Raw genomic sequence first — 21,311 nt, 5'->3', positions numbered from 1 at the left:
ATTGTTGCAGATCCACGCTACACCCACACCTCACTTTAAAACAATGGCAGAAACAGATCAATTACCATATACGATCTTTAAGGGAAGAGGCAGCCGGTTCAAACCCCGCCCCCCCCCAGCCCCACCAAGCCCCCACACGTTCCACTCAGAGCACGCCGCTACGACAGCATGCATAAATCACAGCTGCAGGAAAAACCCACCGACAGCAGAACCGCCAACCATCTCATCTCTGGAGGAACGGCAGACTAAGCCGACCAATCAGGGGGCGTTCCAGAGGGCGTTAGCAGAAAGCTAGCTACCCTAGCCCTGGCGTAATTGGGACCCCAGAGATGGGACCACTATCGGCCCGTAGCCCCCCCCCCCCCCCCCACCACACCCCCTCATACATCCTCATTATGTCCTCTGCTGGCCTTGCAGGGTCACCCACCCCCACCATTTATCACGCGGGCAAGCCAACGTCACCCCCCCCCCACCCTAGGCCCTTAACACTGGTCCCCTTCTCAATTAACAAGTCAAATATTGCTCCCCCCGGTGCTGGGAACACCCTTTCGATGGTAGAGCCCATCAAAGGGTGCTCGACTGGACGTCCTGCACAGACAAGGGCGTAGCCCCGCCTCTGTCTCATGTTTAAAATGGGCTGGGCTGGGACGCACCACGGGGGGGTGGGGGGGGGGGGGGGGGGGCGAGTTTTATCTGCTTCAGAAGGGCGGGGAACCCAATAAACTCAGGGTTCACTGGGATTCCATTACACAGGAAAAAACTAAATGTGTTTAGATGGTGAGCAAAACTGTGCATGTTTATCAACCGAGCCAAAGCTGTCTAGAACCAACAAATGGCATCAACAGCAGGCCTGGAGAACACCCTAAAGGAAAAAACTGACTCCATTTCGTATACTATTACTTACGTTGGTGGTAGTAACACATACCAAATACAAATTAATTTTTTTACCACAACCTATAAATTGAAAGTCTTCCCAATTCTGTCGTGCTTAGCAAAACAAGTCTTCCCATTTGACACTGCAGTGCAATTCTTCCCTTTCCCCAACATCTCACTGACATTACGGAAAAGGCATTCGCAAGGAAACAAGCTTGGGGCAAGGGGAACAGAAATGGCCGTCCAGACTGTCTTTCAAAATAAATTTTAAAAGACGGGAGCATCATCGAGTGTCAGTCCACACATATAACAATTGACTTTTAAATCACAAAGATAATGACAAGTTAATGAGAGCATGAATGCCATCATCCATCTAACAGTGAAGAGCACTACATTATAAAGCAGACCGTTTTATCACAAATCGTACTCTAGCTACTTGTATTACTTGTATTGACATTTTCCACAGGAAGGTAAAATTGTTAAATCTGGACACTTTTTACTGACACAAATTTGAACGTCAGCTCTTGTATTATGGCACAGGAGGCAGAAACGACATTTTGAATGCTGCTTCAGTTGAAGTTTTGTGCTGAAACGCCGAAACGCTGTGATCTGATCTGATCAACAACCCCGAGATTCTGCAGAGATGGATGAGGACACTGAACCGAGAGAAAACCAAATGAAAATAAAGGGCATCATAAAACGAATTTATCAGTTGTTAGCTGACTGAGATACTTATCCGCCAACAAGCCGGACCGCTACGCCAAGCCTGGATGAGCTCAGCTAAACGGAAAGCATTTTTAAGTTGCCTGCTTAGACAGTTTAGCTGGCTAACGGCAGCTTCTTCACAACACAGGGTCAGCGCAAAACTGTAAACTGTGAAAGCGGTCTAACAAAGACATTTTCAGGGGCCTAGAAAACTATGTGGTGTACAACTAAAAGGACTGGATTCATTATTTTTATTTTTGTTTTTCACCAAGAATGTATACAATACTGAAAGAGTGCAATTGATCTTCTTTAAGATAAACACAATTTTCAAAGTGTACATTCTGCTTTTTTGTTCTTGGCTATTTTGAAGTTGAGTAATGCACGCGTGATAAGCACTGCATTAGCATTTAGCAGACGCTCTTACGCAGAGCGACTTACACAACTTTTCTACACAGCATTTACACTGCATCCATTTATACAGCTGGATATATACTGAAGCTATGCAGGTTAAGTACCCAGCTCAAGGGTACAACGGCAGCGTCCTACCCAGAGATCGAACCTGCAAGACCAGCTCCTTACCCGCTGTACCACACTGCTGCCTGACAAGCATTCTGGTCCACTATAAATTGTAGGGAATCTACCGGAGAAAGAGCTAAACTGAGTCAAATTTGGGTTGAACAGGACGTGCCCTTCTGGGGGGGGGAGGATACCTCAGAGAGGGGCTGCAGGAGAGCGGAGGGGAGGATGTCCTGCGGGTGGACGGTGACAGGGGGGCCCGTCCAGTTACTTTGGGCGAAGAGGTGAAGGCAAGCCACAGCCAGGACGTACAGCACCTTCTCCCTGTGAGAGAGAGATGGAGGAACAGAGAGAGAAAGGGAGGAGAGAGGATGATAGAATGAGAGAAAGAGTAACAGAGAAGGGGTGAGACAGAGAGAAAGTGTGTGGGAGAAGAAGAGGGAGGGAAGTGAGAAAGACAGGGACAGAGAGAGAGAGATAATGTTAGAGAGGGGAGAAGAAGAGAAGAGAGTGAGACCAGTGACATAAACCAGCGTAAGCCAGTGTAAACCAGCATAAACCAGCATAAACCAGCATAAACCAGCGTAAACCAGTGTAAACCAGTGTAAACCAGCACTGCGAGACGCAGATCCTGCTGCAAGAGAAAGTCAGGGAAGAGAGGGGAAAAAAAAAAAAAAAAACCCCACAGAGTCGACAGATGAGCGCGTAATGGTGAAATATACATCGCCCACACAGATACCCCACTGGAGAGCAGTAGATGTTAAGCTGCCCTTATTAAAAATTAATAATTCATAGCAGCAGGGTGCCTGGTAGGAGCGAGGAGAGAGCGGCGGAATGGCGTTCCCGCTGCCAGAGGAGCAGGGAGCGCTTCGCCGCCCTCGTATTTACACCAATAAAAGTCACCACCGGACACCTGGCCAATGCATCAACGTTTCCCCTCCGCTGTTAAACTGTACAGTCGGTGGGCCACCGCTGCATGAACGGGCAAAGCCGCGATTGGCTCATTTGAGTTCAGAATCTCAGCGCTGAAGCTCTGCAGGGTATGGCAGTGACAGTGGGGGCCACCGCTGCAATAACGGTCAAAGCCGTGATTGGTCCATTTGAATTTATGTTTGCTGTGCTGAAGCTCTGAAGGGTGTAGCTGTGACAGTGGGGCCACCACTGCAATAACGGTCAAAGCCGTGATTGGTCCATTTGAATTTACGTTCGCTGTGCTGAAGCTCTGTAGGGTGTAGCTGTGACAGAGGGGCCACCACTGCAATAACGGTCAAAGCCGCGATTGGTTCATTTGAATCACTGTGCTGAAGCTCTTGCAGGGTATCGCCATGACAGCGGGGCCAGCTCTCTAACCCCACCTCTCTGCTCGGTCGTCCTCTGTGGCGTCGCTCAGGTAGGCCAGGAAACGCCTCTGCAGGTAGGCCTCCACCGTCTCCCCATCGCCGCTCTCCCCGCCGAGCACGTCCAGCACCACGGGGCTCAGGAGCACCCCCTCGAAATTACCCTCCAGCAGGGACTCCAGCAGCGAACCGCTCTCTGTGGGACAGGAACAGGAAGTGACATCAGCAAAAGTAGCAGACACAAAGAAAACACTTGCTAATTAGATCCTGTGCATTACTCAACAAATACAGTGAACTGATATGACTGGTCTTGACCATGAACCACTGATCAGTCTCTAATGCATGATCAGCAGTCCTCAAAATCTACATCATGACCTCAGAATCAGGACGCAGCTAAACTACTATTCTGCTTTGAGGCCAAACCTCATTTTTAAAAGCTCAAAATAAAATATAACTGAATGCCTTAGCAAAGTTGCCATTACCCTAAGCACACACCACTCAAACCAACTATGTCAGTAAATGAAGTCTTCCGGCATGACCCCAGTAGATCCCCTGCCTGCCTGCCTCTCTCTCTCTCTCTCCCCCCCTGCCCCCCCCCCACTCTCCCATTCCACAGCAGTGAGTTGACTAAGCGTCCCTCCGGATTGGGACCCCGGCCCCCACCCTCCTCTTCCTCAGCAGTGGGTTGACTAAGCGTCCCTCCGGACCGGGACCCCGGGCTCCCTGGCGTTCCGTACGCCTCACAGCTCTCTCCCTTCCTTCGGCGTTAGCTCCTCATTATCATTCAGAGCGAGCCGCCTCCCCCCCGTACGGCAGCCGGGCCGAACGATTCCCCACGGAGGACCCCTCAGCCGCGCGGAGCCGCAGCAATCACAGGCGCTATTATCGCAGGCGCTATTATCGCAGGCGCCGCAGCAATCACAGGCGCTATTATCGCAGGCGTCGCTGCTCGGCGCGGACGTCGCTGCTCGGCGCAGACCGTCGCTGCTCGGCGCGGACGTCGCTGATCGATGCAGACCGTCGCTGCTCGGCGCAGACCGTCGCTGCTCGGCGCAGACCGTCGCTGCTCGGCGCAGACCGTCGCTGCTCGGCGCAGACCGTCGCTGCTCGGTGCAGACCGTCGCTGCTCGGTGTAGGCGTCGCTGTTCGGGGCAGACGTCGCTGCTCGGAGTAGGCGTCGCTGTTCGGGGCAGACGTCGCTGCTCGGGTGCAGACGTCGCTGCTCGGGGCAGACGTCGCTGCTCGGGTGCAGACGTCGCTGCTCGGGTGCAGACGTCTCTGCTCGGGGCAGACGTCACTGCTCGGGTGCAGACCGTCGCTGATCATGCAGACGTCGCTGCTCGGGTGCAGACGTGGCTGCTCGGTCCAGACGTCGCTGCTCGGCGCAGACCGTCGCTGCTCGGTGCAGGCGTCGCTGCTCGGGTACAGACTCTTTTCGGCCATCTTCCAGCCGAGGAACCTGGATCGGTGCAAAGCGCGCCGCGTCCGCGCGGGTCTAAGGCACAGCCGGGGGTTTCATTAGCTCTTTATTTGAGGAGGGAGGCCGTCGGCCTCGTTAACATTGATTGCGCTGTTCCCCCTCCGGTGGGTGGAGAGGGGGCCTGGGGGGGTGAGGGGGAGCCCAGGCGACGGCCCGTAAACATGCGGGATATCGGCCGATTCGGAGGCGAGGCGTTAAATTAATTCCCAACTTTGCCCCCCCCCCGCCCCCCACTTTCAGCAATGCTCAGAATCTCCACAGTACAGACCACCAGACATCAACGCCTTCACGAGACGTGTTAATTTAGGCCAGAGGGGGTCCGGGATGGGCACAACCGCAAAGCAATAACCTTAATTTCAGCCCGTGAGCGAAAAGCTTAAATCTCATGATAAATCTCAACATTTTACAATTTTATTGTGTTCATCTAATGAGGTCATTCATCAAAGTCCTCAATATCAATTTCAGACAGCAATGGAACATCAAAATAAAGACAGCAGACCATGTAAACATCTGGACTAACATAATGTTGGATGAATGTCCGTGGAGACAGATCGCATAAACTGAAAACTGCTTATTGAATTATGAGACAAGATACAATACACAAAATAACCACAGAAGAAAAACACAACATGTACATGTTGTCTTCTTGCCTGGGAGGATCAAGAAGGCAAACTAAGCATAACCCCCAAGTGATATCCATGCAGCTATATAGTGGGTTAATAGTTGGATTTTTCTGAAATGGCTAAAAAGTAAAGTTCGGACACCTGGTCAAAAAGACAAAACGGGCCCCGGAGGGGAACAGTACATAAAAAGTTTTCCGCTAGATTTTCCGAACACGTTAATAGTTAAAGCCTAATTACTGGCCCGCGAGGTGTGAAGATATTTCAGCCCTCTACAGATCCAGTAAAAAAAAAAAAAAACCCCTAAGGCTACTGTGAAGAGGAAGAGCCGTCGAAAGAGAAGAGGAAGGCTTCGCTTTATGGGAAACAAACTGAAAGCGTTCCGAGCGAAGCTTCAGCTGCTGTTAATAACAACATTTCGCCGAGCGCGCGAATTTGTCACGGCACGGTAATTAAGGCAATTTTTAAAAAATAATAACCAAGACGACAGCACAATTCAGACAAAGCCCTTCGCATTGTGCAGCCTATACAGCAGAGTGGTGGTGGGGGGGGGGGGGGGGGGGGGAATTACACGGAGAAGACACAACTGGAAGCGACCCGCATCTTAGAATTTTAATGCCAACAGCAAAATGGAGGAAAACAAAAAACACTCAAGATCAGCAGGATGCCAGGGACACCACACGCAGCGCAATTTAAAGCACTTTTAGACAAATCTCCATGTCAAAACATGAAATAGCATGAAACAGTTTCGAGAAAGGATGGATTCTTCCACACATCGTTTTCTGCCAACAGCACAGGTTAGCTCACGTGAGCAGGTGTGCTACGATGGGCGTCACTGTGCTAAATATCAGTCTGCATGAAAAATGTGTGCAAATGCTTACTATGCACCCTTTCCAATTGCTTACAAATACCATGTAGAAGTGATGATTAGGCAAACGATGGACAGAAAAATGTTATTTTATTAACACACCCAGTGTTAGGCATGCATGCACGCAGACAGTAAGTACATACAGTGAGCTCCATAATGCTTGCGACAAAGACATCTTTTTTTTCCTCTTGATTTGTCCATACTCCACAATTCTACATTTGTAGAATCAAACAATTCACATGTGGTTAATGTGCACTCTCTCAGCTTTTGTTAAAGGGTATTTATTAATATATATTTTTTGGTTTCACCATGTAGAAAGTATAGCACTCCTAATATAAAGTCCCCACCCCCATTTCAGGGCACCATAATGTTTGGCCAAAGGGCTTCACGCGTGTTTCTAGTCAGGTGTTTACAATTGCTTCCTCAGTGCAGGTGTAAGAGAGCTTTCTGTATCTAGGCTCGATTCGAGGCTTTTGATTGCCTTTGGACTCTGTTAGTGTTATCCGTCAACTTGAGGACCAGAGAGGTGTGCCAATGAAAGTCAAGGAAGCCATTATGTGGCTGAGAAATAAGAAAGAAAAGAAAAAACAATCAGAAACACCAGGCCAAAACCTTAGGCTTTCCAAAATCAATTGTTTGGAACATCATTAAGAAGCGAGAGAGAGCACTGGTGAGCTCAGTAATCACAAAGGGCAAGGTAGGCCAAGGAAGACCTCTCCAGCTGATGAACAAAATATTCTCACCATAATGAAGAAAAACCCCCAGACGCCTGTCCGACAGATTAGAAATCCCCTTCAGGCGGCAGGCATGGTTGGGTCAATGACTACTGCCCACAGAGCATTTCCCAAACAGAACTACAGAGGCTACACTGCAAGACGCAGACCACTGCTTAACCGCAAAAACAGGATTGCCGGCTTAATTTGCCAAGTAGTACCTAAAACAGCATGCAGAGTTCTGGAAAAAAGGTCTTGTGGACAGATGAGACCAAAATTCCCTGGTACTGTTTTCACTGCTGCACAACCAAATACCCCTCTGGGGACAAATAAAGTTCTGCTTGACTTGACTTCACTTGTATCAGGGTGGCAAGATGATGGCAAGGGCAAAGCGTGGAGGGCAAAAGGAACGATTCGCGATCTGTGAAACATGGTGGTGAGGGTAAATGGTAAAATGGTAAATGGACTGCATTTATATAGCGCTTTTATCCAAAGCGCTTTACAATTGATGCCTCTCATTCGCCAGAGCAGTTAGGGGTTAGGTGTCTTGCTCAAGGACATTTCGACATGCCCAGGGCGGGGTTTGAACCGGCAACCCTCCGACTGCCAGACAATCGGTCTTACCTCCTGAGCTATGTCGCCCCTGTAGGGGCTATGGTTTGGACATGTATGGCTGCCACAGGTTCTGGTTCATTTGTCTTCATTGACGAGGTAACTGCTGATAGCAGCAGCTGAATGAATTCCCAAGTGTACAGAAGCACCTTACTGTATCTGCTTGAGTTCAAGCACATGCCTCCACACTCACTGGACACTGCTTCACCCTACGACAAGACAATGATCCCAATCATATAGCAAAAAAAATGAGTTTTTCAAAGCCAGAAAAATTGACAGGTCAAGTCATTCATCTGATCTGAATAATTTAACATGAGTTTCATACGCGGAAGACCAAACGTAAGCCAGCTACCCCCAAAACAAGCAGGTGTTGAAGCTGGCTGCAGTTCAGGCCTGGCAAAGCATCACCAGAGAAGACACTCAGCACCTGGTGATGCGTATGAATCATAGATTTCAGGCTGTCATTGCATGCAAAGGATATTCAGGAAAGTACTAAAGCAGAACCCTTTCATTTACATAACATGAATATGTCCCAAAAATTAGCGCTCTGAAATGGGGGGCTATGTATAAAAAGTGCTGTTTTCTACATGGTGAAACCAAAGCATATAAAAAATACCCTTACATATAAAGCTGAGAATGTGCACTTTAACCACATGCTGTTCGATTAGAAATCTAAAATTGTGGGGTACAGAGACATATGAAGAAAAAAAATGTGTTTGTCCCAAACACTATGGAGCTCACTGTATGCACGCACATAAAGTCGTACGTTTTATTTAAGTTGGGACAATGTGTAAGTCCCCGCTGTGTCAGGATGACCAAGCGCAACCAAATAGGAACGACATTTATTTTCCCAGCGTAATCATCCCCCACCCCACCACGTGACATTATAAATTATTAGTTAAAAATATATATATATAATCAGACAATAATTTGACATGTTTTATAGTTACTACATGTACTACATGCTTTGATACATCACTTTAAATTTACCACTGATCATCGGGCAAGACAACGTCCTTTTCTCCCTAGCCCTGTAAATACGTCAATAAAATAGTAACACTGTACGATGTCCGCAGTTTATACGATAAAATGACCATTCTTATCCCCAGCACAGCTGCATGATGACGAAGACAATCCGCTAAGGCCATGTGTCTCAACAGCACATAGCCTGCTAGTGTACTGAATAATCGCCAGATGTAATAATGTGTCAATCAGAACGCGTTTCCACACCCAAGAGAAACGATCAGCGGGCTACTGATCTTCATCTGCAGACAGTAATGTTACACCTTACTGCATTACATACGATGTACATGTCCTCACGTTACCGAGTTGCTGTGCGGTGTTTTTACGTTTGTTTAATGTTATCCAAAGTCTATTTTTTTATGGCTATCATAGTTAATGCAGACTCGAATGTTAGTCATTTAGGCAAGTTAGCGGTGAAATGGCATTTAGCTAAACGGAAAAATATCATACTATGGACAAGCCAGTAAGCGAGTTGTTGGTTACTCAATGTAGCTCGTTAAGTGGCGGAATAGTGTGTAATTACAATGTAACATACAGTGTAGCTATATGCCATACATAAGCTAACAAGCTAGTGAAAAATTAGACGCATTTCAAATGTTAGGTCCATATGAACCCAGATTTCTCTCGTTTTCAGTTGAATTGCAAATAGCAATGAGATTGCGAGTGATATAACTACAAATCACATGGTGCATATGTTCTGTGATCTAGAAAACCCAACACTCCACATGAATTCGTAAACGCATCACACCAGCTAGTGAACTTGATATAACACACCGGACAGCACATTCAGCTGCAACAATTAACCCCGACGAGTTTGCTAGGAAGCTCAGCATTTAGACTAACCTAAGCGTTTGCCATATTTTATCTCGCAGTGTCCACGATGCTGTATATCGCAGCAAGTTAGCTAAGGCAATAGGTTCGTATGTGTTATGACAGCTCGTTCAAATGCACACAAGCGAACTAGCTGCAGCCAGCACGACTCAAACTGGTATTCAGTTAGTCAGCTGGTTACCTTGCCAACTTTCACTCAAGGTTTGCCACTCCAGTCCCTATCGAATAGCCCCGGTAAGGATGTCCCAATACTGAAAATTAGCAGGCAGGCAAGCAGGCTAACGCATGTGGTCATATCGCAATCCCATGCCACAAACCCGCCATCAAACTTGACAATCGTCGTATACTGCCGTAACAAGTCAATTTTTAAATATTCTCTGTTTTCTATTATTTGTCCCGGCTGAAATGTTCTTTAACAAACCTGCAGCGCTTGAATTATTCTGCTTCCACTCCGTTGCTTCGCTGTCTGTGAGAAAGCCTCGGAGTGCTGCTATCTCCACGTCCCACACCATAATTCCGAAACGTGCCGCACAAAGTGACGGTGGCTTCAACACGAACTGGATTTAATTTTCAATTGTTGTCCTCTCCTTTCGGGGGCTGTTGCGCCGCTTCTCTTCGTGTTAAGCTACGAATGTGTTTGTTACTGCCCATGTGCTACAAGAAGCATCAGTGAGCAGCCATGACAGCTTCGCGTTGCATCGTGGGAAATCCTATCAGGGAGGGTCATTAAGGGATAGTGGATATTTTTACTATTTGTTCAAAAACACATGATGCGTCCTTCTTTCAATTTCTGTGAGATGCATACGTAGCCTAATGTATTCCACCGAACGCTACGGGAAACGTTAACCAGATTATGGTGCTATAAGAATAAAACGGAAATATACGCATGGATCCGCATTAATTTACTACGATATTTTTGACCAGGTTTTGACGCATTGAGAGCAGAGGGGGGATTAACTGGTAAAGATGCCTTCTGAAAAAAATTAACGCAGGAATCTGGGGAGTCAACTACGGGATATAGTAGTTGGAACTGTCATGATGCGGAGTTACTAATGTACCACGGTTAGAAATAGGATTATAATTTTCTGTCTGCTAATTTCCTTTTTAAAGGAATATTCTAAATTACTGAAATGCAGTAGGTTATTTAAAATAGTCTCCTGTATTCCAAATAGAGACATTTCTTTTTTCCTCGTGAATTTTTCTGGGGAAATTAAGAATAAATGCAGATATTTATTTTAATGTCATTTAATTGTTTTAACAGAACAATTGGTATGTTTTAGATGTGATGAAACAAGCGCGAATCCGCAATAGCTGCGACCGCACACGCGCATGCATCCATGTGTGCATGCATCAACGCACACACCCTCACAGAGACACGTGACCTCTTCTTTGGCTCATGACCAACCTTTCCACAAAATCTTGTGCAAATCTGTGAATCCAGTCGGGAGTTATGCGCCTTTTTTTGATAGCCCACGCCCATCGCCCCCTCTTGGTCAATCAGCCTGAAAATTACTCAGCCCTACCTAAGGCCATGACCAACCTCCATGCCAAATTTCAGCCTCCTGGAGCGAAAACTGTGGCCGCTACGGAGTGGGACACTTTTGTGGACCAACCGACCGACCGACAGACAGAGCTACAGAGATGCGGTCGGAGCTAAAAAGTTACACAAGCTACAGACTTGACAAATTCCGTTCCAAAGAAAAAGAGGACGTCTTGCAGTGACTAAAATAGATCAATCAGTGAAGCAACTGATAGACCCCTTTAGGCAAGCCAAACAGTCAAACGTTGAATTGCTTTTCCCAGCAATGATGGGTGAAGCCTGTCTGTAGTCAGGCATCTTCCATCTCTTCGCCACCCAAAATGAACAACCTTGATAAAAGTGAACAACAGACTGTGTGAAAAGAAAATACACGTGGAGCCATATTGCAATTCTCAAACTAGTGCAAAACATTCTGCTTTAACAACGATCCGAACGAATCAACAAAAACAACACTTTTCTCAAATAATTTTATTTCGGCACAAAATGTGTGTCACATTAATTCACAGCCCCTCTATTCTCATGGATAACACTACACAGTTGTCTTTATGGCATTTTATAAGACTGGAGAACATATTGGGGGATCTTTGACGGTAACTCCATTCAGAATCTTTCGAGATCATTTGGTATACACTCTAGAGCTGCCTTCTTCAACTCAAATACACATTTCTGAAATCTAGAGACAAAGATTTGGGACATAAAAGGACACAAGCCCTACGATTCATAAATTGAGCTCCAGGATTGGTGCAGATCAGATACTTTATTATCTCTGTGCAGGTGATTGGTTGTTTGTGTTTCAAAATGGTGTGGTCGTCCTTCGAGACTCTGAATAATACATTAAAAAGTTCAAGCTGTATTTCTGAACAATAAACAAAATTAACAGCAAAGAAGAAAAAAACATTCATTTGCAAACTGCACTACAATCACAGTCAATCCTGAGAAGTGTACGCACATGCCTAAACATATGCATGCATATACTTGGAAAATATATATTTTGCATGATGCAGCCCCACTTTATTATTGCTTTTTTTTTGTTGGGAAACCATGGGCAATATCTCAATTTTAGTCATTTTCATCATTTGTTCTCTCCCCCGTTGGTTTACTGTGTCTGGGCAGGTCTGTGTGTGTTCGCAGGCCCTAGGAGGGCATTCTCTTTATAAAAATTAGAAGGGTAATTTGTCTTGATTATGCAAAGTGGCTGAGGGCCCTTGGGTTGTGGGGGGTGGGGTTCTCTAACCCAAGGTCAGGGTGGATTGGCCATCAGAAGACTATACTGTAATGGGGGAAGGGGGGTGGGGGTGGGGGCGGGGGGGGCTCCCACACAAGCCTGCAGTGATGCATCCGGTACGTTCATCATGAAGAAAACATGATCTGTGACTATAACCATGAATATCAAGCAAAATAAATTAATTAAAAATTATATATTAATAAATAATATTTTTTTTTTGAATATATGATTCATTTTATCCCCAAGAAATGTACTTCATATATTTGATGATGAGAATGAGGACAATGATCATTATTATTGCTACCATTACTGCTGTAGTCATTATTAAATAACTAATTTTGAATATTAAAGATAAAAACATAAAACAATCTATTATTTTGTAAAACATGATGCTGCAACTCTTTCTTACTTCAGGTAATAATTATCAACTGGTAACTTTAGGACAGAGCACATTGCCACGTTCAATACTGTTCTCATCCTTGAATCTCAATGAGATTCGGGTGAAATAAAGGTCACTAAAGATGGAGAGCATTTATGTTCTCCTCACAGAACAAAATAAGGCAGCACATTTTTTAAAGAATTCCAATGATTTCAGAGGACTCCAAAGCCATTACTGTGGGGTGTTGCTGAGCCTTTTATTTTACTGGAACAGAGGTGGTTAGCTTGAGTCCTAACACCAAGCCCAGCACCAATTCGATAATATGTGCCTGAGATGACTGAAACTCTAAGGTAGAAGAGGTCTTATTACAACAGGGTTGCTCCTTGAGGGTGGAAAAAGTCACGTTGCGCTTCAGTTTAATGAAAATTATCTCTCATCTGACCTTTTCCCATTCCCAGTTATTGGCTTAATTACTTCAGGAAGACTGTAGTGCGCGAGTCCGCAGCGATGACTAAGCTCGCGATCTGACATGAGACAAAAACAACAAAGTAAACGGCTGAAAGCCCCAGCGGCGACGTGGCGCATCAATCGAGCTCACGGCTGTCTTTCTGAAACACGACAGAGGATCTTCATTAAGCTTCTCCTCCTCCTCTTCTTCTCCCTACTCTCTCGCTCCCTCCCTCCCTCTTTATTCACGCGTGACATTTAAGAGTAACGTTTGCATATTTATTTTTTTTAAAGAAGAGCTCTTCGGCATTATTTTCAACCGCGAAGCGCAAAATGCATGCAGCTGTTTGCTCCGCCACACGGATTTATTTCCCAGAAGTCCCACTTCCTGATTTACCGTCAAGCTCGCAGAGGATAAAAGGCGCTTTCAAGGCCCGGGATTTGCATGGGAAGCGACGTCTCCCGCGCAGACAGATACGCGTATTTCATGTTCAAGACTACAGACTGGACACCTGCGGTGTGCAGATGTTGTTTTATGCCTTTTGCGTGCGCCACATATCCAAGGCACGCACGCAAGCACATCCTCGCTTTGGCATTGATCGCTGGCACGGAGTGCTTCTGACTGTGGCCACGAAGGGAAGGGGAAAAGAACAAACAAACAAACAAACAAACAAAAAAAAAAAACATTAAGAATATCCCCTAGACTCTATCCATTCCTTTTAACTATCCTATAAAACTTGTTCAGGAAAAAAAAGAAAGAACATTTGTGCTGAGGGAGATAATTACCGGGGTACTGCTGACTTACACTGCTGCAGTCTAAATCACACCTACGCTGTGCATTATACAGGAGCCTGTATGGCTTCTGGACTCCAGCAGCTGGAGAGACAGGGATGTACACCACCTCTCTTGCTCAGAAAGAGCTGAGCCCTGCTGGTGATGGAGCTGTCATTATTCAGCCATCGCTTAGTGTCCTCTCAGCTGACCAGCCCACAGAGAGACACCTGTTCACAGAGCTCTGGAAAGCCTCTTCTACATCCAGCTTGCATTTTGAACAACCACTAAACGTTTGTATGGCATCCAGTAGGGCAACATAGTTGATTATTTTTCTTTGTTTAGTTGACCCCCCCCCCCCCAATTTTGTCTTGGTAAACAGATTAAACAATGCGACTGGACACCGCAGTTCAACTCATTTTAACTCTCTCACACTGATAGCAATCAGTGCTTGGAAAGGCAAATCTAAACTTTAATAGCTTCTGTGTTCTGAAAGAAACAGCTCCAGGGGCTACACTTTTATCATTTTACATGCAACTCTATCCTTCTAATAGATGACTCATCCGGATCAGCAGACCATCAAATACAATATGTCTCCACAATTATATTTCAAATATTGGTATTTAAATTGACCGGGAGTAACCAGTACATTGTAATACTATATCATCACTTGCAGAAAAATCATTCCAAGGTTTTCACCCGTTTATTGAGCAAAACAATCATCTTTTTTCATTTTTTAAATTTACATTTGGTTTCTGTTTGGGACCTCGCGTTGTCATTCTTTCCCAAATTTAGACTTTAATTAATCTAATAGCGCCGTTCACAAAACTATTCTCAACAAAATTTTACAGAGGCACAATTTTATGCCTCAAAGTGTTCCCCCCCCCCAACTAAACCCAATGATGCATTTAAGTAATACTTCCATAAACAAAAAACGCCTCATCTTATTGAAATAATCGCCTGGGATCAAGGGGTGAGCAGAAACACAAAAAAAATTGGGAGATGCACACGCGCATTGGCTCCCACTGGGGGGAATTTAAAAACGCGTTAAAATGAACGAAATTAAAACAATGTCCACACTTATTAAGTCTGTGGTTAGAGTACAGGCGGCAGAACAATAGGGTGAAAATGACAAAGTTACAAATGCGTGTGCTTACTGCGAACGCACTAGCGTCATCGGACGACGCACTGTGCACGTCTGAAAAGGGAAGCTTGAGAAGTCAATCAGAGACGAGCCTGGGGGGGGGGGGCGGGAACAGAGACTGCTGACAGTTTTATGGGTAGGTGAGACACACACAGCCCTGTTTCCTTTATCAGGCTGCTAGTAGTGATCCCGAGGCCTTTCATCCAGCAAGCGGCCGCTGGAATCGAACATCACCAAACAGTGACCTTGGCGGTGACCTACGAGCATTAGGAGGTGAAACTGGATTCCTTCTGCGACGCCGTGGTGTTAAGACGTACAAAACAACAAGGTGTCCAGAAATTGCTGAACAAATGAGAATAATCAATTGGGGGGGGGGGGGGGGGGGAAGTGCAGCATGTACAAGCTTATTATATATAGTGTTGCAGGCATTACGCGGGCTACGGGTTCAACTGTCGCTGTCAAAGTGGTAGACGAGGGGGAGTAAACATGACTGACAGCTGTCCATCATTACATCCATTATGAAGCCCGCTTATTCCCGGTCAGGGTCGTATGTCATATGGGGGCGGGGGGGGGGGGGGGGGGCAATCCCAGCATGCATTGGTGAGAAACCCTGGACAGGTCATCAATCTATCACAGGGCACACACACCATTCACTCTGACATACTCATAGTTGTGGGCAATCTAGACCCTCCAGTAAGACGAGCCTGCATGTCTTTGGACGATGGGAGGAACCCAGACTTCCAGGAGTACACCCACATGAACACAAGACAACGTGCACATTATAGGGACAAAAGGCCCCGGTACCTTGCCAATGAGGTAACAGTGTTCACCACTGCACCACCAGCCACCCACACACTGCTGTCATTTTTGATAAACAACGGCAGCTTCCCTTGTACTTTATTCAGTTAAAAATCAAACCATAGAGATATATTGCAATTAACAAGTGTTCAGACTTCCATTAAATAGAAATTAATCGGTATTTCTTGCAGAATTTTATTACATTCGATATGGAATTTATAAGCACATACTGTGTGCTGATAGTGGCACAAGGCACAACTAGGGAGAACCCGTAATTAACACCGCATCGAAGTAACAGCTCTGTGATAAAGGACACGTTCAAAACTAAAGACAAAGTTCAAAACAAGACAAACACGATCTCGGGGGAGTGAAGTCTAGGCTCGCTTCTTTGTTGTTCCCGTTTGTCCCGCTGTCACGATAGGACATCGAACAGTTATCTTGAGATTCGCAGGGGGAAAAAAGCCGCGTCACGGCCTTATCGGTAACCACGGTAATACACTTCACAAGTTTTCTTTCTCCTTCATATTCGCTGTGGAGTTCAAAGCGCGGAATGAATAATGCATACAGGCCGGGCTGAATCACAGATATGAATCTAGCGAGCCGTCTTCTGTACAGTAATCCCTTCGTGTTTTAAGCTTGGTGCACATGCGCTTCATTAGACATTCTGAAACGGAAAAAAGGGAAATAAGTTTTTGAGGCTTTGCCGCAGTGTGATTCACTGCTATTGAGCCCCGCTGCTGAAGAGCGCTGCACGTGCAGCCCGTGTGATCCGGGGGGTTACAGTGGCCAGTCGATATAACCCAGGATCGTTTCAAATAATATATCATAATATATGGCTATAGATTTATTTAGAGACGGCTTTATATGAAATGCAAAGCTCGCTGCAGCCTGACGCACATTACTTTGCGAGAGCAGGTAAAGTGACATTTTATTCGAAAATGTCCATTGCAATTTGCATCTTAAATAGGAAAAAAATCGAACACTTTATGAGAAAGGAAGAGAAGTAGGCTGGCAAACGATACAGACACATGAACCGTCTTCTACACGTCACGTCCATATGATAAGTTGTCGCACCACTATAAAATGCCTTTCCCCGAGTACTGATCATTGGCAGTCGTGTTTTAAACACAAAATATACCTACACACAAAAATACCAATGCAGATTTATCCGGTGACTCAGGAACACCACGTTCTCTACTAAATTTACACAGGCGGTTACCCGTTCTGGTACTAAATAAGGAAATGTAATTTCCAAACTGTAAAAAAACACCCGCTGAACAGAGAACATTTTTTATTATATTTTTACAAATGTAATTTCTTTTGGGGGAAAAAAAAGGATCAAAAACACCAAATGCATTGGCACAAGATGCATTTAAATTCCACAGTACATGTTGTAATCCATTACAACTCCTCTACAGATAGCTACAGTATAACGGCTGTGCAAAGAACCGTTTGTTTCTTCTTTTGCTTTTCAAGCCATCTTAACCCTCACTCTTGAGACTAATGTCATGTCTTTTTTTCCTCCTCGGAGTCAAACCCGATTGCTGTTCACAAACGCAGAAAGACAAATGTATTCACAATCTGCCTTTTGAAGTTCCGTTTACACATCGGACGAATACCTTTCAGCATCTCCGCATGCACCCGCCCGGCCCCACGTTCCAAATCGTAAAAAGCTCTCACGAAGACATTTCTGCCAGAAGCGACTGAATTATTAATGTACAGGAATCTCAAATAATGGCAACGCCAGGGAGCCGTTAGCAGGTAGGTTTTTCTTCGCGCCTCTGAGTGCGCGGCGAATACCGTGTTATTTCCAGAGACAGTGAAGGGCACAAGCGTTTCACACGGCGCCCCTTCTTGATTTGATGGATACACACTCATACACACGCTTTCCCATCCACCCAAACACCCTGAGATTCATATATTCGAGCAAAGTAAAACAGGTTGCATTTATTAAACTTGCATTTAGAATTAGTGAGGCAAAGAAAAAAAAATATCAGTGTACGCATTTTACTGAACATGTCATCCGCCCAGTAAAAAGGTAACGAGTAACCATAGCGATAAAGAATGTCCATTCAAGCCTTTATTGAAGTATACAGGAGTCTGTAGAAATCAAATAAGCAATGTAAATGGGCAACCAGAAGATTCCTTAAATTGAAGAAGTGTATGTGTTTTAAACTTTTTCTTTTAAATAGTATCCTTAAAGAATGACCAATATATTCTTGGTTACAACTGTCCTTGCACTAACAGTCAAAAAAAATGTAAATTAACATTCAGTAAACATTCTTTTCTAAAGGTAGTTCCCTTATATATTCGTGATTTCCTCTGCCATTATGTATACATAAACAAGTTTAATAACATACCAATCAGTGGTTATTTCACAATTGAAAAATAAAAGCACAAAAAAGTTTACACTCTTTTACAGGTAAATAAAAGATAATTTTGTTTGTTTGGACTGTCTTATTATGGGCATAGCATAGTTTTGTGGGACTTTTGTCTTTTTTCTCTTCCTTTCGTCAGGTTTGTGTTTTTGTTTTGTTTCTTTTTTTCCTTCTCATTTTTAGATATTACTTAATTAGATTCTTACATACAAATATTGACAAAATGTTGGCTTGTGCTTCGAAGCCATCAAGTCTATTTAATATCAATAGTAAGAGTGGCGAGGAGGAGTGGCCCGTGGGGTCGGGTGGGCGGGTCAGGGGGAGGTTGTGGGAGGAGCTCATAGCTGGCCGTCGCTGCAGTGGGCGTCCTGGCTGCCACTCGGCTTCTCTGCGTCCTGATTGGGCGGCTCCTTGGCCAGGAGGGCCACGCTCTTCTCTGAGAACTCTTCTCCGTCGGGCTCCAGGCCCTCGGGACAGGGCAGCTTCAGAAGCTCCTCTCTCAGCTGGGCTGTGTGCCTCTGGGGGCAGAGACAAACCCGGCAAAGCGGTTAGCGTGGGACTGGGAGCGAGGGCACGCCCTGCTGTACACACCTTACAGGCACACACACCTTACAGGCACACACCTTACAGGTACACACACACCTTACAGGCACACACCTTACAGATACACACCTTACAGGCACACCCCATACAGGTACACACACCTCACAGGTACATACACCTTACAGGTACACACACACACCTTACAGATACACACCTTACAGGTACACACCTTACAGATACACATACCTTACAGGTACATAAACATTACAGACACACACCTTACAGGCACACACACCTTACAGGTACACACACCTTACAGGTACACACCTTACAGGCACACACACCTTACAGGTACATACACACCTTACAGGTACACACACCTCACAGGTACATACACACCTTACAGGTACACACCTTACAGGTACATACACACCTTACAGGTACACACCTTACAGGTACATACACACCTTACAGGCACACACACCTCACAGGTACACACACCTTACAGGCACACACACCTCACAGGTACAACTCACTTTACAGGTACACACACACACCTTACAGATACACACCTTACAGGCACACACACCTCACAGGTACAACACACCTTACAGGCACACACACCTTACAGGTACATACACACCTTATAGGCACACACCTTACAGGTACACAAACATTACAGTTACACACACCTTACAGGCACACACCTTACAGGTACATAAACATTACAGACACACACCTTACAGGTACACCCACTTTACGGGTACACAGACCTTACAGACACACACAAACCTTATAGGCACACACACCTTACAGGTACACAAACATTACAGGTACACACACCTCACAGGTATACACACTTTACAAGGTAAATGTGTTATCACATATGCCAACTAATCACCTCATATGTCCAATCACAGTTATGACCGAACGAAACCCTGCCTGTTCACACAGGCGCACACACCTTACAGACGCACACACACACCTTACAGACGCACACACACCTTACAGACGCACACACACCTTACAGACGCACACACACCTTACAGACGCACACACTGAACGAAACCCTGCCTGTTCACACAGGCGCACACACCTTACAGACGCACACACACCTTACAGACGCACACACACCTTACAGATGCACACACTGAACGAAACCCTGCCTGTTCACACAGACGCACACCGATGTGCCGCTCGGTGTAATACTTGATTCTGCACCACTTGGCACAAAGACAAGCAGAACACAGCCAGGACGTAGCAGATAAGCAGAGCTTGCTTTCTGTCCACAGAGATCTGAATGATTCATGAGGAAACACTGCTTCGCTCGCATGCACCCTGAGACGGGCGCAGGGTTTGTCAGAAGGGCTGCACTCCGTAACCCGTCCCACACGGAGAGAGGCCAGAGCCCGCAGAAATCCCCCCCCCCCCACCCTAATGGCGGCTCTTTGGCGTTTCATCTAAACGACCTCCCCACGAAAAGGGGATTTATGAACAGTACGTATTAACCATCACTGTACACAACCTGGGGATGGGGCTGCGTACTAAACTCCTGCTAATGCCCCATCCCCATGACGACAGCGTCGTCCATGGAAACGCCACCATCCCACTCTGCTCAGTAGTGTCCTGGGGCCGGAGCCTGAGGGCTGCTGGGTAAAATAAACGGGCCAGAGTCCCACGTGGCTGACAGGGAGACTGGAGCAGTATGCTGGGGGGGTGAAAAGACGAATGTGTGGGGAGGGGGAGGGGGGGGGGTACCTTGAGCGCGGCGGCGTGGTGGGACATGGTGCGGCCCACACGCTTGTCGCTGCTGTACTGCTGGATGTCGGCGATCCACTCCTCGCACTGAGCGATGATCTCCGCTCTCTTCAGGTACAGGTGCTTGTGGATCACCTGCGGGTGGGAGACAACGGGGGGGGGGGGGGGAGGGGGGGGGGTTGGGTCAGTCCTGTGGTCGTAGCACCGTCGTACAGCTCCCCACCCCCCCGCCGCTTCGCCGATTACACCAACACAAAGGCCCTGAGCGTCTGCATTCACTGGGACCCAACCAGGGAGGAGCTACACCCCACCAAACGCCCCCCCCCCCCCCCCCCCACACAAATCAAAGCTGCGACCTGCCGACCCTGAGGTGCCGGGCCGGAGGGAACGTGGTCTCCATGTGAAATTAAAGCAGGCGGTGAGGTGCCCCAGCGACGGGGCGAAGGAGGCGCAAAGCCGCTCTGTATTCACTGCGCTAGGGGACAGGGGGGAGCACTCAGTGACCCTAAATTAATCGCGCTCCCCTGTGAGCTGGGACACAATCTTCTGATCAGGCTCCAGCGAAGACGCTCCTCCCCTCAACTGAGCAACTCCATGAAGCTGAAAACGCTTTGTCAAAAACACCCCCCCCCCCCCGTCCCCCATCCCCGTCCCCCCCACAAACACACCAGAAGCCCAGCAGGAGAGGAGGCCTCATTACTCTCAGACTGGGAAGGTTGAAATTCTTTTTTGCTTGCTGTGAAAGTGAAT

At 46.4% G+C, this 21,311-nt stretch overlaps 2 protein-coding genes across 2 annotated transcripts in view; both read right to left on the bottom strand.

Annotated features, from left to right (window-relative positions):
• The window catches only part of ttc27 (tetratricopeptide repeat domain 27), a 97,245-nt gene extending 86,948 nt beyond the window's left edge, over nucleotides 1-10,297 (bottom strand). The window contains exons 1-3 of the mRNA XM_035401156.1: nucleotides 10,000-10,297; nucleotides 3,450-3,627; nucleotides 2,289-2,418 (exon numbers count right to left, since the gene is read on the bottom strand). Of these exons, the coding sequence (XP_035257047.1) occupies nucleotides 2,289-2,418; nucleotides 3,450-3,627; nucleotides 10,000-10,090 (399 nt within the window). The 5' untranslated portion in view covers nucleotides 10,091-10,297. The remainder of the gene's footprint in view (nucleotides 1-2,288; nucleotides 2,419-3,449; nucleotides 3,628-9,999) is intronic.
• A 7,512-nt stretch (nucleotides 10,298-17,809) lies between these two features.
• The window catches only part of birc6 (baculoviral IAP repeat containing 6), a 129,509-nt gene continuing 126,007 nt past the window's right edge, over nucleotides 17,810-21,311 (bottom strand). The window contains exons 67-68 of the mRNA XM_035400913.1: nucleotides 20,562-20,696; nucleotides 17,810-18,778 (exon numbers count right to left, since the gene is read on the bottom strand). Of these exons, the coding sequence (XP_035256804.1) occupies nucleotides 18,599-18,778; nucleotides 20,562-20,696 (315 nt within the window). The 3' untranslated portion in view covers nucleotides 17,810-18,598. The remainder of the gene's footprint in view (nucleotides 18,779-20,561; nucleotides 20,697-21,311) is intronic.

Source organism: Anguilla anguilla, chromosome 18, assembly GCF_013347855.1.
Source record: "Anguilla anguilla isolate fAngAng1 chromosome 18, fAngAng1.pri, whole genome shotgun sequence".
In the NCBI taxonomy this organism is placed as follows: domain Eukaryota; kingdom Metazoa; phylum Chordata; class Actinopteri; order Anguilliformes; family Anguillidae; genus Anguilla; species Anguilla anguilla.
Note: the sequence above shows the minus strand (reverse complement) of the source record. Positions and strands in the feature narration are given on the sequence as shown.